Raw genomic sequence first — 15,580 nt, 5'->3', positions numbered from 1 at the left:
TAAATGGGTGTAAAGCAAACATGAAAATTGATTTGAACAATAAAACATAATGAAACACATTTATGAAAAATGTGAGAAACCTCTTGTTTAGGGGATTTACAGAATGTTGTATAATACCTGGGATGGCAGTGCGAGGTATAAGGGGGATGATGGGGGATATTGCTCTCTCCGTCTCCTCCTCTTTAGGCTCCCGTAGTTGAGGGAAACGTGGCGTTTCATCCCCAACGTTACTTTCGGGGGATGATGCCGGGATGATGCTTTCTGGGGCATCCTCGTCATCACTCTCCATCCTGTTAGAAAGACAAAACACACATTTATAGGCACTAAGTAACAGGAAATCCATGTATTCTGCTTGACAAAGAACTCAGGAGAATTGTCCTATTGTACCTGATGTCCTCATTCTGGTTATGTGGTGGGGTGGGGAGAGCTGCTAGAATGTCTACACTCTTCACCTCATCTTTAACAGAATCTGCAGGAGAATATTAGAGTATTAGGAACCCAATTACTGTACTACTGCAGATCAAATTCAATATTCATGAAAAACAATGATTACCCATTGGCTCTTCCGTTTGTTCTGTGTCTTTCTGACCCTCAGACAGCTCCTCTCCAGGAGTCACGCCATTCAGCAGCTTGTGCTGTACTGAAGGTGGTGGAGTGGGTGGCAGGGAGGATGGGGGTGTTGGTGGGTTGCTGAGGTTACTCTGTAAAGGGTACAAAACATTATCCTCATAAATCATCCTTGGTTTTGTAAGACTTTGTACCTGAAGTTGTATCATTTAAAAAAACAAAAGTCCCAGCCTGCACCGTACATGTTGCAACTTAGTTATACCTTTGTGAGTAACTGAGAATAGTAGTCTGGGATATTGTCCAGCACTGCGTTTCCAAAGGATCCTTTGAGCTGGGCTTTGCCATTAGCTGGGCTGCTTCCAAAAGGGGCAAACAGATCCAGACTGGCAGTGATTGAAGGCTCCATCAAGGGCAGCAGAGAGAGACCCTGGAGGGTAAACATCCGTTAGTCTACATGATGTGGAACCAGTCTTCAAAACATCAACGGCAAAAATCACTGGAAATTAATTTTTGCTATCCTTTTACCTGTTTGAGTTGCTTTATCAAGGCTTCAGCACTTTTTCCAACTTCTTCCTTTTTATTCTTCTTCCGTGCGTTAGGCCCTCTGTCTCCAGTTGCCTTATTAGTGCGCTTTGGCTTTTGTGCAGGAGACCTTTTTGTTATAGACTGTAAATCCTGTAAGGGTCAAGAAAAGGAAAGAGGTGCTTTACTCACATACAGCAACATAAAGAGGGCAAATAGAATGAATGGACTGAGAAAAACATACCTCCATATTCCGTGGAGTCCCTTGAAGTTTTTGTTCCAGCATTGCTAGTTTGCTGTTAATGTGGCCATTGATCTCATTGTGGATGCCTTCAGAAGGCCTCTGAGCACCAAGCTGAAGGTTCTTGGTTCTCAGGAGTTTTTGTAATAGTTGCTGTCCAGTCTCAGATCGAGGGCCTTGAGTCCCAGGGTCTCCAGACATGTTTCCAGCACTAATAAAGCTAGTGTTGTTCCCAGAAGTAACTGCCTCACCCGTTGCTTCTCGCTTTATAGCCCCAGGATGAGCCTCTGGCGCACCATCACATTGAACCTCTCGTGGTTCCTGTTTAATGTTCTGTAAGGTCATCTTGCATAGCTCCCCTACTCTAGGACCATGTTGTGTGTGAGGACCATGGTTCTCTATGACCTGCTGCTGAACATTTACGCCTTTCTGTGGGCCATTTGGGATAACTGAGGCCAAGTGAGATGTTTCATTGCCTGATGTCTGAGCTTCTACTTTCAGTCCAGGACAGTCAAGCGGACTCTTGGCTCCAGGTGACCTGAGTGGAGAGGCCCTGACATGGCTGTACGGACTCCCCCTTCCAGCCCTGCTGTCAGCTATAGAAGGTGAGGAGACATGGGAGGAATGAGGCGAGGCCGGGTGGGCAGGGCTCATGCCAAAGGGACCTCTTGGAGAATATGCATGGGATGGAGAACCCTGCATGCGGCCTGCTGCAGCTGCCATTAGTGCTTGCTGGTTCTGGTTGGGAGTGGGTGGACGCATACCCATAGCTTGATTAAAGTGTCCAGGAGAATTGGCAATCGGCTGTCGTGGAGATGTTGGCCTTACCATTCGACTCGGGTCCATGGGGGAAGGTGGCACTGGTACCTGGCCTCTCATAATATGTTGCTGCATCATCTCCCCTACTTGTGGCTGTTGCTGCCCAGGGACCATCATTCCCTGTTGCATCTGTGGAGCAACACCGGGTTGTTGACCCAACATGCCTGATTGTTGCGGAGTGCCCACTGCTCCTGGCTTTCCCATTGCTCCATATGGCATCTGCTGCACAACCTGTGGCATCTGTCCTGGTGGCATATGGGGCCTCAACTGACTTTGCTGGCCTTGACCCATAGACATCCGCAGCATCTGTCCCTGTTGGAGCTGCCTCTGGGCAATCATGGCCTGGATGTGCTGTATCTGCTGGTTTGGGGGAAGATTGCGGAGCTGAGGATTCTGAGCAATAATGGCCTGGATGTTGATTGGGGTACGGATCTGTCCAGGTGGAGCCACAGGCCTCTGTGCCATCATCCCTTGCTGCTGGGCTCTCATCATGCCCATCATGGCCTGTTGTTTTTGTTGCTGGGCCATGAGGGCTTGTTGTTGTGGGTTATGACCCATCACAACAGGCTGTGGCTGTCCAGGATGGTTCTGGTTTATGATCTGCTGTTGGATGTTGGGATCTTGTGACTGCTGCATGGCATTTTGTACCGTTTGCTGCTGTTGTTGTTGCTGCTGAGATAAGAAATCAATTGGTTTCCTTTCCTCTTTGACAGTCATCAAAATGGGCTTGTCAACATTGAGGGAACCTTGCCTCTGTAGAGTGAGCGGAAGTTGTTGCTGATGTTGCTGAAGCACACCGGTTTGTTGATTTCCAACCAAACCTGTTTGAGGTTCAGGTACAGATTGAGGATTTGATTGTTGCTGCTGGGCCATATAAACCTGGTTTTGATGCTGCTGTAATTGCTGTCTCCCCAAGTCAGTTTGATGATCATTTGTAGCACCTAGTTGGGACATCTGATTGGGAGTGGAGGGTCCACTGTGCTGTGGTGGCGTTCTTGAATCAGGGCTGAGGATCCCACCCTCTTTGGGGCCTGAGTTTTGGTTGTCTGTAGCTCCCTGTGGCTGGGGCGTGATACTTCCTGCTGAAGGCGAGGAGCCCATCTGTGGGGTAGAGGGTCTTTGCTGTGCAATCTGCTGCTGCTGAAGGTGGGCCAAATTTGCAACATTTTGCTGATGCTGTTGCTGAGATGCAAGCATGCGTTGGGCCAGAATGTTCTGTTGTTGTGGAGTCAATTGGGCCTGGGGACCCCTGAGGCCAGGGTGACCAGGAGATCCAACTATTCCCTGCTGGCCCATCATAAGCTGGGGCCTCTGTTGCTGGGATGGTGCAACTGGTGGGTTCCCCATAATCCCTGGTTGAACTGCCATCATGGCTTGACCATGATTAATAGGCTGGCCTCCAGCAAGGTTCTGTGACAGTGGAGCCACAGACTGGCCTCCAACCATTCCTTGTGAAACCTGCACCATGCTCTGCTGATTGGGCTGGTTGGCTAGTATTCCTTGTTGAGTGTTGGCCTGGTTGGCTAGCATTCCCTGTTGAATGTTTGCTTGTTGTTGGGCCATAAGTGGGTTCCCCATCATATTGGATGGTGGCTGAGCGATTAAGCCAGACTGTTGATTTGGGTGGGGCATTGGTTGCTGGCCCATCATCACCTGCTGCTGTTGTTGTTGTTGTTGTTGCTGGAGCTTTGCCATCTGCATCCTATGTTGAAGCTGTCTTTCTTGGAGAAGCCTGGGGTCTGCACCTTGCATCCCAGGCCCCTGTGGGAAGAATCCTGTTGGAGCACCAGGAGGACCTGGGGCCCTGGGGGCCCTGGCTACAAGAGCAGCAGGAAGCTGGGGTTGGGGTTGGGCTCCACCAATAAAAGGCTGCCCTTGGGGCATCCTGACAGGCATTCCACTTTGAGGCATCACAACAGAGTGTTGGGCCATTACTGGTGCTCCCTGTTGGCCCATCATCATCTGGCCAGGCATCTTGGGAAACATGTGAGGGGAGGCCCCCTGTGCAGAATGACCCGGGGGAAGAATACCTGAGCTTTGCTGATGCTGCTGCTGTTTGCTTCTGTACTCTGCAATGAGATTGGTGTGCTCTTTCTGCTGCTTCCGAACCTAGAACAGAAGAATTAGGAACAGATATGAATTTGTTTATCAAGTGCCTTTACTGTTGTGTAAAAAAGAAAAGAAGGGTATATTTATTTGTCTTTATTAGTTTCTATAAAATCTACACACCTGGTCAAGCTGTTTCTGAATTTTGCTCTGCTCTTCTGTTACCAACTTTAGTTTCTCTGCATCTGCCTCAGCAAACTCCCTTCCAGCTTTCTTAGCAGTGCGTTGCTTAGCACACAGTGCCTTGCGTGATTTCCGGTGAACTCCAATCTGTTCCTCCAGAAATTTCAACTGCATTTGGAGTAACTGCTGAGTGTGAAGAAGCCATTCTTCATATTGGTGCTGTTCTGCATCATCTGTAAAATAAGAGGATAACTTAAGACAACCAAAAAAAAAAAGTATGGGCAGAGAAATACAATGTTTCCTTATGATTTAATTCATGTTTAACAAGAGGCATTATTGGTAGAACATACTGATGATTCCTTGCACAAACTGGGGAGGGTTAGGTCTCGACTGAGTGGGATCACTTGTTTCTCCCTCCTAAACAAAAAAAGAAATACATTTGAATCAATCAGCTACATAAGACATACAATGAAAGTTAATCAATCATTCATCATCAATCAAGCAACAGAGCATACCTTTGGAGGTCCGGGTGTAAGTTGACCTGGATCTGTGCCCGGGGCAGAGGCCAGCCTCTGAGCAAGCAGAGAAACTTGTTGCCTGAAGAGTAAGGACATAATAAAATGTATTACTATACCTGCAGTCTACTGAACCATGATGTTACCACCACCTGATGGGTGTCTTGTGATACGATTAGGTTAGACAGTTAAAACTATGACACTGCTGCACACTAGGTCACTCCCTTTGGAGGAGTTGACAGCAGTCTTGAGAAAACGTGTCTACCATGCACTTCTTAAATAATTCTTAACATCTGCCTCAGCAAACAGTTGTGCCAGTAATAGAGATGCACCGATACTGATATTGTTCTGATACCGACTCAAATGGCTGGATCGGGTATCGGTGACAATAGGCCGGTCTGCTGTTGAATACCCTCATTTTAAGAAACAACAATTCAGTATAATTATATCTATGTATTTATTTGTTACACTTAGACATTTCTTTCCCAACTTTGTAAAACTAAGTCTATCTTTTATACTTATAAAAGAATGATCCCAGTCACTTCCACACAGTGAGGCATAAAGCTTATTAATCAAACGGCAGTATCTGATCGATGTTTGGTATCGGCTGATACCTTTAGCCCAGAAATTGGGACTGAAAATGTCATATCGGTGCATCCCTAGCAAGCAACAATGCAAATTCTGTAGTATAAATGTTTAGTACATTTAGTACAAACAAACCTAACAAAGAACTGACTACAATAAATCACAATTGTCTCTGACTCAGTAGCTTTTAGCAGTGGAGCTACGCTTAGTGGTGTATAGATCACTTCCTTATTCAAGTTTTTTATTTTTTAGTATCTGTTATGTTACTATGGTACAACAGAAGTAAAAAAAAATAAATAAAAAAAGTAAGATTTCCATCCAAATTTGACATGACATTCCAAAATATCAGCAAACAATAATGCAAGCCACTGTGATGATTGAAGAGTGTCACAAGACTACATAACTTAAAGAACACCAATACAGGGTTTTTCCAGGCTCTAAATTTGGCAAAAGTGGTACCTCAGTTGTGTATTTATTTCTAATTGTGAAAATGTACGACTATAAATAAGGACTCAGATGCTCCCTCAACTCTGTAACTGAAAACACAGGAACATGTTGAGAGGTGTTGATTCAGTGGACAATTTTGAGGCTGAAGTTTATGTTGGCATCTTAATGGATAGAAATACACTGACAGGTGTAATTGTCCACAATTAGCAAAATATACATATATTATTATAAATTTTTACCCCAAATTAATTGTTGGAATTGCAATGGATAAAATAGTTACACGTTTATCTGGAGAGAGATAGATAGATAGATAGATAGATAGATAGATAGATAGATAGATAGATAGATAGATAGATAGATAGATAGATAGATAGATAGATAGATAGATGAGACAGGTGGCTCAACAACTTGCTTATGCAGAGCTTAAATGGATATTCTGAATGGTGAGGTTTTTTGAAACCATATTGCAACTGAATAATTGCTTTCAAGACCCACACAAAGAATGCACAAGAATAATTGAGTATGTTGAACAGGTATGTTTGTTTTTAAATCATATTCTATATGGATGTTCCTTTTTGTTTTTATCTATGTCAAGCACAAGGAATTGCCACTGTGTACGCAATGTGCTGTAGAAATGAACTTGCTATTGCTATAATGTAAATGCCATTTACTTCTGTAATTTTGGTTTAATTCCATTCTGCTTTTGCGTCTAAAGGCTGCTTGAATGCAGCGGGGATAAAGAGTCGGGCTCCGGTTTGTTTTTTCCTCATCTGGATGACGCCATCGAAGGTGCGTTAGCATTTTCAATGTGTTTCCATTCATATATCCTACAATGGTGGAGAAATGACACACCATCCTCATCTTATACACATTGAAAACCCGCAGACGGGTCTTTCAGGTCCAGCTCTGACTTCCACGCCAATCCACTTGTTGTGCTAACCTCAGCACCTATTGCTAACGGCATTCGGCTAAAAGTGTCTTGTGAACTTCGGTTTTTGCATTAATTGTAAAATCTTTTTTACATTAGCAGTAAAAAAATAAACAGACTATGACGTAAAAAACAATTCTACAAACAAATCCCTCTGTAGATGGACCTCTGCCACCCATTTAAACAACGTCTATGAGCTAATTGGTGAGGCAAGTGCAGATGCACGAACATGCAATTTAAGCCCTGTTATGTCAACAAAGCGAGCAGAAACCCGGATAAACACACACACACACACACACACACACACACACACACACTGACTTCAGGTAGACATCAGTCCATTATATCTTTAAATAGAAAATAGTTGTTTACTGCTATATTAACTAGTTCAGAATGTTGTATACAGCTCCTTTAAAACTGTTGGATGAAAACATACTGACCTAACTTAAATGTCTAATGTATAAAAGCTTTACACAAGACACAATACCTGTTTATGCCAGAAGGAACAGCCATTGGATCCTGTGCCAACACTCTCTTGATACCCTTAAGTGCCACCATCTTTGCCTTGGCAATGGGATCCATGATGTCATCAGTAGCAAATTTGTCTAAATCTGCAATAAAAGAGTAAGACAAAGTCTGTTGCTATAGTACGAAAAGAACATCATGACGCAGAGTGATGATGGTCGACAAGCCACAGCGCTTACCTTTATCTGGGAAGAAGTTGTTGGCCAGAGGTGGTTTAATCAATGGCTGCGATTGCGGTTGATGACTGACACCTGCATGGATCCCTGGCTGACCCATCCTCACCATAGCTTGCTGCTGGGCCATATTCATGTGAGGTGGAGGTGCCATTCCAGGTCCCATAAGCCTTTGCTGCAGCTGCTGTTGTTGCTGCAACATGTGCGGAGCACGGGGTACCATCCCTGGCTGAGCCATCATTCCTTGGGGTGGTGGACGATGGTGGTGTGGCAGCATTATCTGTCCAGGTGCCTGTGGGTTAGGCTGTTGACTTGAGAGGCCAGGAAAATGGGGTGCCATGCCTCCCTGGTGGAGGGAACTGAGCTGTTGCTGCTGTTGCTGCTGCTTCTGCAGTTCTTTTTTCTCATGCTCCAGAAGATCCTGTATTAGAAGGGGCAGTTCACCATCTAAAGAGCTCTCTACCTTTGCTAAATCAGCAAGAGAGTGCTGTTCCCCTACATCAGGCAGCCCCAACGGATCATCACCGATATCTGCATGTGCAGCAGCTGGAGGAAAAGGCAATGTATTAGCTTGGCCTGGCAGGGGGTATGGAAGTCCCCCTAATCGAACAGAACTGAGTGAAGCTGACTGGTTTTCTGGTTGTGCAGGCTTGGCTGACAATGTGTTCCCACCAAGAAGCATTGACACAGCATCTCCTATTTCGTCTTTTACCAGAGTATGTCCTGGATGTAGCTGAGGGGTCAGACCTCTGTCCTCTACTTTTACCTTGGAGGTATCAACAGTGTCTGCAGAGGGTGGCAGTTGGGTAGAAGACCCCCTTGCAATGGCAGGAGCTGTTGTGAGAGACTTCTGCCCTGGCTCCACCTTGGCTTTTTCTTCCACTTTAACAAGTGCAGATCCAGAGGAAGATGAAGGTGCTTCACTTTCTGCTTCCACCAACCGCAGCTGGTCTGAGAAGACATCTTTAGGGTCTCCTTGGTCCAGTTCAGGGTCAGTGTATGCCAGCAGGTCAAACTCATCACTGTTAAGCAAGTCATCTAGATGTGGATCATTGGTTTCAAGGTTGTCCAGGTTGCCCAAGTCATCATCTCCTTTGTCAGGGTCCAAGTCTAGAGCCAAATCATCCTCATCCTCGACACCTCCATCCCCTGGGGCATCCCCAAGCCCCTCTAGGTCAGGCTCTGGCAACTCCTCACTATTTTCTGCAGTGGCAGGCTGGGGCTGTGTGACAAGGCTTGGTTGTCGAAGCTGATGCTGCTCAGCGCCAGGAATGTTTGGAGTGGAAGTAGCTGCCTGCGGCTGCAAGTGGGGCTGTTGTGTTACTGGGCCTGCCGACTGGTGAGGCAGTAAAACAGAGAGTGCACCCTGCTGTAACCCCAGCTGTGAGTTGCTGCCCCCCTCTGTTTGAATGCCACCAGCTTGAGCTATGGGATGTTGCTGAACATAAGGTGCTGCCATCTCTTGTTGTGGAACAAAGAGACGTGGTCTTGGCTGGGGTCCACGGGGCATAAACTGAGGTCGTAGGGAAAGCCTCTGCGAGTTGTGTCTCAATTCAATGAACTGTGGTGGGGGTCCTTGACCCATTGGCTGCATGGTCTCTCCTCCATGTCCTGGTATCATGGTGTGAGGGTTACCCATGCCTTCCATGCCCTGGATGTTGGCAGCAGGGTTGACATTGTGCCGTATGCCCATAGCCTCCATGCCAGGCTGGGGAAACCTCCTTGGACCTGGAGGCTGGCCCTGCCACTGAGGAGGGAATGGAGGACGGACAAACATGCCCTGAGGTCTGCTGGGCCCTGGTAGCCTGAAGGACAGAAACACAGAAAATAAATTTCCATTTTAAGGGGTGCTATTAATTTAGGGTGCTATTATTTAACAAAAATTGCCAAATCCTTGTTGTAGTAATTCACAACAATTGTGAATCTACTTCAATGATGTGGTTACCTTAGTGCACTTGGATCGATGATGGCAGGAGTTCCTGTAGGTGGTGGGCGAATGAGCTTATCCTCCATGCCTCCAGCAGCCATGGACATCTTCCCTGCCACAGACGTCTGAGGTCCAGCAGTAGTAACGGCAACACGATCCTAAACAAAGTAACAAGAGGAAAAAGAGGAAACTGTAACATTCTTTTTATTTGTAATAAATTGCTGCATTTCTACAGTTTATTATTGGATTGAACCACCAACCCTTTTATTACGACTCACTCACAGCCAACCCACTCACTTTGAAGACATATTCCTAATTGCTACATCACACTGTTGTGAAAGTGTTTGTACCTGTGGATAAGGTGGTGGTGCTCTGTGGGCCTTGTCTTGTTGAAAGGCTCCCATCTCTCCTCCAGACCAGCCAGGGGATGTACTGCCAGCAGCAGCAGCAGCAGCAGCCTCCTTCTCTTGTCTGATGGAATTTCTCTGCATTTGTTGTCTGATTAAGAATTCCCTCAGCCTCAGTCGCTTAAAAAAAAACAAAAAAAAAAACACAACAAGCTTTAATTAACAAAAGACTTAGGAGGTGCATAGCATGATTGTTCACTGGCTACTATTTTGATACCTGTCGGTGCTTCTCCAGCTCAGAGGGGCTCAGGCCTACTAATGCAGGGTCCTGCACCGCTGAAATGTCAGGCATTTCTTGAGTGCTCAGCAAAGCTGGCTGATGAGGTGCATCTGGAGGGCGGACAGCTGGTAGTTCTTGAGACCCAGAAGGGGGTGGCACCCTGGAGCTGAAGCCGTCTGCACTCATAGTCTGCTGAGTTTGTGGCTGTTGTTGCTGAAGCTGACCCTGTAACATCTGATTCTGCTGCTGAGATATTTGGAAACCTCCCGTGCTGAGGCTGCGGCTGAAGGTAGGAGGTGCTGTCGGTTTACCAGAGAGAGGATCACCTATGGAACTGTTAGTCGGATGGGGTGGAGGTTGCTGGTTAGGATGAGGTGAGCTTTTATAACTTGCAGTTCCCTCTGGGGCAACAGAAGTGGGACGAGGGGGTTTGTGGATAGTAGCAAAAGGGTCTCTAGATTGTGGCCTTGAAGGTGGCTGAGAACAAAGGTCTGGGGATTGGAAACGAGGGGTAGCAGGAGAATGGACAGAGTAGGCATCATTGGAATGACCACCAGGAGTGTGGGGAGACTGAGAGCTGCCCTGGGACTGTGGGCTGGAGGGTACTCTAGGGCATAGTTCCTGTTGAGCTACAGGGTGTCTCTGGGGTCCGAGAGAACAATTGTCACCTGACTGCGGCCTGGGAGTCAGTGATGGCTGAGTGTGGGGGTCAGAGAAAGGGTGGGATGGAGACTGCCTGTAGCCTTCAGAGGGGTGGCTAGGGGAAGCTCCAGGATGAAGTGTCCCACCCTCCCCTTGGTGCATTCGTGGCGTCATAGGTGCCTTGAATAAACCATCCCCAGACTCCAGCATACCAGCAGGAGAGTCAGTGGATAGATCAGGTCTTCCAACTGCAGAGGAGCGTGGAGATGGTGCACTCATATCGGCCTTGTACTGCCCTGTGCTTGCAGGGGAGGAAGCCACTGCAGAGGGTGATGGAGATGAACCATATTCTGACCGTCCCATCCCTTGCTGGTTTCTGAAAGGGTCTCCATAGTGGGTATTGTGGGGTGGCGAGAAGATGGGCGACTCCCCAAGCCCTGTGCCTCTTGAATGAGGACTTTCTGGAGCTCCAAGGGACTCCTGGGAGCCTTGCTGCGATTGTGGTAGATGGCCCTGTTGCTGCTGCAGCTGTGATCTGAAGTAGGGGTCAACCTGTTGAGCCCGTCTGGGGGTTCCAGGAGTTCCTGGTTGCATGTCAAAGGGGCCAAGACTGGCTGGCCGTCCCTGAGGAGGACCCTGTGGGCCGGAAGCGGAATAACCTGAGGAAGAGGCCTGTAAGGGGCTGGCCCCAGCATGGGAGAAGGGTGTGGTGGGGTGAGAGTGAGAATGGGGCGACTGAGGAGGAAGCTTAGCAAAGGGATCTGTCCGGATTTCAGCTGACCCTGGGGTCTTAACAGGTCCATCTGAGAAAAAGACAGAGGATGATCCTGAATCTGGAGGGAAGGGAAATGGGCTTTCTGCAGAGCTGGGCTGGGAAGAGATCGACGTAGAGCCTGAAGGTGGAGGGATCTGGAGGTGTAAACTGGGTCGTTCAGTCTTTACACGAACTCCCTCTGTCTTGATTGGCCTGCACACCTGACTCTCTGCCTGCTGTGGAAAGAGGAGAGTACAGAGTAGGCATGAACAATCTGCACCACAACTCTAATGAAAGGTATAGCAGGATGCTGCTGCTATAATCACCTTCTGTGCCTTGTTGATCCTCTGAGCTGCTCGGTTATCTTTGGCCTTTTGCTACAAAAAGAATATGAAAGAATATAAAAAATGTATTCTTACTTCTGCATAACAAAAATATTAGTTAATAATTAACAATTTATTTTGTGTAATTGCAGAAATATCATACATGCATGCAGGCTGAATCAAGATAATCCCAAATTTCTCATTGGAGTTCCAATAAGCAGTACCCACCACACAGTTCGAATTTGATTAACAATTTCCTATATTTCTGTGTTGGTCATTTTTCACTTGAAGGTTTCTGCATAAAGGTAATGGTACCATAAGCCACAAGTGACAATTCAAAACACAAAACAACAAGAGCCCGGCATCTTTGTCTACATTTTTAAAAACTGCAGGAAACAATTATCAAGTTAATAAGAATCAAAATAAAATAATTGGAGAACCTACCAGATATGGAACCTTGTCAGCAGCTGACACCTTCCTCCAGACCTTCATGATTTGCTTACAGCGACTAGCCCAGTCTGTGACAGGACAAATGTGTAATAGCTGTTCAATATCTAACTAGAAATAAAAACCGTACTTTTAAAAAGTATGAGGTCTGTTTGGTTGTTGTACATATTGTTATAGTATTTCTTCCACACTCACCTGGGTAGTCCTGCTTGAGAGTTGGAAAGTTGGTGTTGGCATACAGCACAGGGGAAATAGTTGAAAGCTCCCCCAGCTCCTCATCTTTCTCCCAGCGCTGGAGACTGCGTTGGTTGTAGGACAGCCCATCACCCTCTGCCTCAGTGGGGGTTGCTGGGGAGGAGGGGGTTGCTGGGGTAGAGGGAGTGGCCCAGGGGCTCTCATCCCCCCCATCTGGACTGAACAGTCCTCCTCGGTCCCTGTACACCATATGAGATGTTATTGTCATATATAAGATAAAGTGCTTGCATGTGCCAACAACATTGGAAAAAATAAAGTGTGTGCATACTTCTACACTATGATTTACAGCATAAGTTGTGCAGATTGTACACAGAAATTCTTGTTAAATAAAATGCACTAGGCAATTCAGTATTGGTCCTACCGCATATCAAAGAACGGTGACTGACTGAGGCCAGGAAAAGCATCCATCATTCCAGCTGAGGGCAGGGACCCTGTAAGAGATTTTACATGTTTTATTCTCAAGCCAAATTTCCCCAAAACCTTATTTGTACTAGTCCTTATAAAGTCCTCAATCATACAATAAATGTGGTTTGAAAAAGGTTTTAATGATCATATGCAGACATGCCCACATACACACCTGAGAGGAGAGCTCTCTGCGGCAGAGCGCTACGATTAAGTTCTCCCTTACTGCCCTCCAAGATGGGCTTCATGCCCCCCAAAGGGGAGCCGTCTGACACTCCCAGAACCTTCCTGAAGAACTGCTCAGAGTCCTGACTCTCCATCCCTTGCGGAAGTCCTGTCGCGCAAGGACAACAGCAGTTAAGGTATGACGCTAATATCAAGTATTAAAACCTTCCCTAAGTTAATGTTGCATACAGTTTAGACCAGTCAGGACCCTACCTTCACGTTTTTCTGCATCAGAGTCATGTGGATCAGTTGACACCTGGTCCTTCACCGATGAGGATGGTGCAGAAACTCCTAAAACAATTTACAATTTTAAACCAACCTGCAATTACTTCAAGACCATACCGATGAACCAGTAGAAAAGTGTCCAAACAGACACTTACCTGCACCGTCTCCCTGAGCCTGAGAGGCCTCACCCCCTTCTTGCTTGAGAGGGAAATTATCTTTCACCACACGATCCTCAGCTAGTGAGAGAAGCACAAAAGGTCACAAAGGTACTAACCTTTTCCACACCCAGTGTCACAAATCATTTGCATGGTTTTAATGTGCCATAGGTCAGTTTAGTGCTCTTACTCTCTGGAGCAGTAGTTTTGACCCCTGACGGTGCTGGTAATGAAGGCCGGACCAGACATGCGCCTGGCCTCTGCCCAGGAGGTATCATCACAGCTTTCTTACTCATGTCTATTAGTGTCTTCCCAAAGAAAGCCTCCTGCAGCAAATTACAAACATTTCAGATATGAACATTATGTCCCTTGATACTATACGTTTTCAAAACTGTGTAAAGCATGAGGCATAGAGAGACTTGAAACCTGGAGATAAGATGGAAACATGTCCTCAAGTTTGCTCTTCTTCCGTCCCCGACGTTTCTTGGCCTGCTCCTCACCCTCCACTGGTTTAGGATCCATTATGTTATCTGTGTCAGGGTGAGGTCCTATGCATATATAACCATGCAATTCAGTATTCCAAATGTACAAAACTAATGCAGTCCTTAGTAATGATGATAAAAGCATTCAGACCAAAACTGTGTTAAAAAAATTCAAGGGGTTGGATTGGTGGAGGCTTGCTGCTTTAGCTCCTTAAAGAACATCACGGCATTGCAGTGAAAGTAAAGTCAGGGTCCACTGTCTTCTGGGTGACCCTGTATTTCTTTCATTTTGTTCATGCAATGCTAATATCGTCCTGAAGGAGGTCCCATGTTCAATAACTATCAAAAATGTCTAAAGTAAAGCACTGAACCCCCACTCCAATTAGTCACTTCTGCTTCCAGAATTCTGAAATTATTTAATTAAAACGTTTTAATATTTGATTAAATGAAATTCAAAAAATTCTGTTGTCACTGACCTTCATCAATGGTTCTCTCTATTGGCTGTCCATCTAACGTAGTCTCTCCAGCCAACTGGGCGAAGAATTCTTTCTTCATCCGCGTGTGACACTTCCTTTGTCGCACCATGAAGCCTCCAATTCCTAGTACAATTTATATATAAATATTGTGTTAATGCTAAGACATCTTTGCGGATGTTACAAGTTGTTTTGTGAAATTCTGGGTAGCTTACCAGGCCTGTAGGGTTTCCGCTTCCTTTTTTTGCTATCCTCCGTCTCCTCTGCTCCGCCTTTGAGGCCCTCGCAGTCAGCCATGCCTTCAGTGCCTCCCTCTGCACCACCATCTCTGTCAGGGCTCCCAGGGTTCTCCATCTTGGATTCACAATCCATGGGCTCCCCACAGCCTAGATATACAACACAACATTGAAATTGCAAAAAGTCTTGCATTTAAAAAAAAAAAGAAAAAAAGGAGAAACTCATCCCTGAAATTGTTAATACACCACTGGATGAGCAGAGTGTGTGCAAACCTTTTCCATCCTCCCCTTCTTCGACTTCCCTCAGATCCATTCCATCAGGACCTCCTTCACAGCACAGAGTGCCGAGACGAGAGCGACGCTGCCGCCTCTTGTGCAGGGGAGACATGGAGATGCTGCGGAGCAGGGACATACCCGACTCAGTCAGCCACACACCCTCCAACCGGTAGAACTGGGGTTCTGTAAATTGACATTTGCAAATATGAGTGACTCGTGACTGTGATGACCACGCTTCATGTGCTTGTGATAATAAACATGAACAAGCTAAATCCACTGACCTGGCTCTTTGATCTTTATTGAAGCCATAATGGCTGACTCTACTACTGCGAACAAAGGCAAGTAATCAGGAGGAGAAAGCAAAAGAAAATCATGTCATCAGTAAATATAAGAACATCTCGGGTATATTTTTGAAACCATAATCTACAGTGCGACTTCAGTTTTATAACAGTAGCGTTCTGGGACTTACCCACGGGTTTTGGAACATATGCGGAGCAGGATGTGCATGCAAAGCCCTCATCAGAAGCTTGTTCCACCTCATCCTCTGTGTACAGACTCTCACAGACGGCGTGGACCCATC

At 46.2% G+C, this 15,580-nt stretch overlaps 1 protein-coding gene across 5 annotated transcripts in view; it reads right to left on the bottom strand.

The window, feature by feature from the left end:
* kmt2d (lysine (K)-specific methyltransferase 2D) overlaps positions 1–15,580 on the bottom strand; it is a 30,392-nt gene that overhangs the window by 5,410 nt on the left and 9,402 nt on the right. For 2 of the 5 annotated variants that reach the window (XM_068733582.1, XM_068733583.1), the window contains exons 18-45: positions 15,470–15,579; positions 15,282–15,326; positions 14,998–15,183; positions 14,704–14,874; positions 14,492–14,614; positions 13,960–14,081; positions 13,724–13,859; positions 13,534–13,614; positions 13,367–13,444; positions 13,104–13,262; positions 12,888–12,957; positions 12,467–12,705; positions 12,269–12,342; positions 11,828–11,878; positions 10,103–11,737; positions 9,829–10,005; positions 9,497–9,636; positions 7,558–9,356; positions 7,341–7,464; positions 4,894–4,975; positions 4,729–4,795; positions 4,379–4,611; positions 1,334–4,258; positions 1,093–1,242; positions 830–994; positions 554–701; positions 388–469; positions 118–290 (exon numbers count right to left, since the gene is read on the bottom strand). In XM_068733582.1, coding sequence (XP_068589683.1) covers positions 118–290; positions 388–469; positions 554–701; positions 830–994; positions 1,093–1,242; positions 1,334–4,258; positions 4,379–4,611; positions 4,729–4,795; positions 4,894–4,975; positions 7,341–7,464; positions 7,558–9,356; positions 9,497–9,636; positions 9,829–10,005; positions 10,103–11,737; positions 11,828–11,878; positions 12,269–12,342; positions 12,467–12,705; positions 12,888–12,957; positions 13,104–13,262; positions 13,367–13,444; positions 13,534–13,614; positions 13,724–13,859; positions 13,960–14,081; positions 14,492–14,614; positions 14,704–14,874; positions 14,998–15,183; positions 15,282–15,326; positions 15,470–15,579 — 9,545 coding nt within the window. The remainder of the gene's footprint in view (positions 1–117; positions 291–387; positions 470–553; positions 702–829; positions 995–1,092; positions 1,243–1,333; positions 4,259–4,378; positions 4,612–4,728; positions 4,796–4,893; positions 4,976–7,340; positions 7,465–7,557; positions 9,357–9,496; positions 9,637–9,828; positions 10,006–10,102; positions 11,738–11,827; positions 11,879–12,268; positions 12,343–12,466; positions 12,706–12,887; positions 12,958–13,103; positions 13,263–13,366; positions 13,445–13,533; positions 13,615–13,723; positions 13,860–13,959; positions 14,082–14,491; positions 14,615–14,703; positions 14,875–14,997; positions 15,184–15,281; positions 15,327–15,469; position 15,580) is intronic. The other 3 variants (XM_068733585.1, XM_068733586.1, XM_068733584.1) reach the window with 3 other exon arrangements.

The sequence above is a fragment of the Cebidichthys violaceus genome, unplaced genomic scaffold, assembly GCF_023349555.1.
Source record: "Cebidichthys violaceus isolate CVI_PGR_0920_01 unplaced genomic scaffold, fCebVio1.0.p SCAF_6, whole genome shotgun sequence".
Lineage (NCBI taxonomy): Eukaryota > Metazoa > Chordata > Actinopteri > Perciformes > Stichaeidae > Cebidichthys > Cebidichthys violaceus.
The sequence above is the reverse complement of the archived record's forward strand: the minus strand, read 5'-3'. Positions and strand labels throughout refer to the sequence as shown.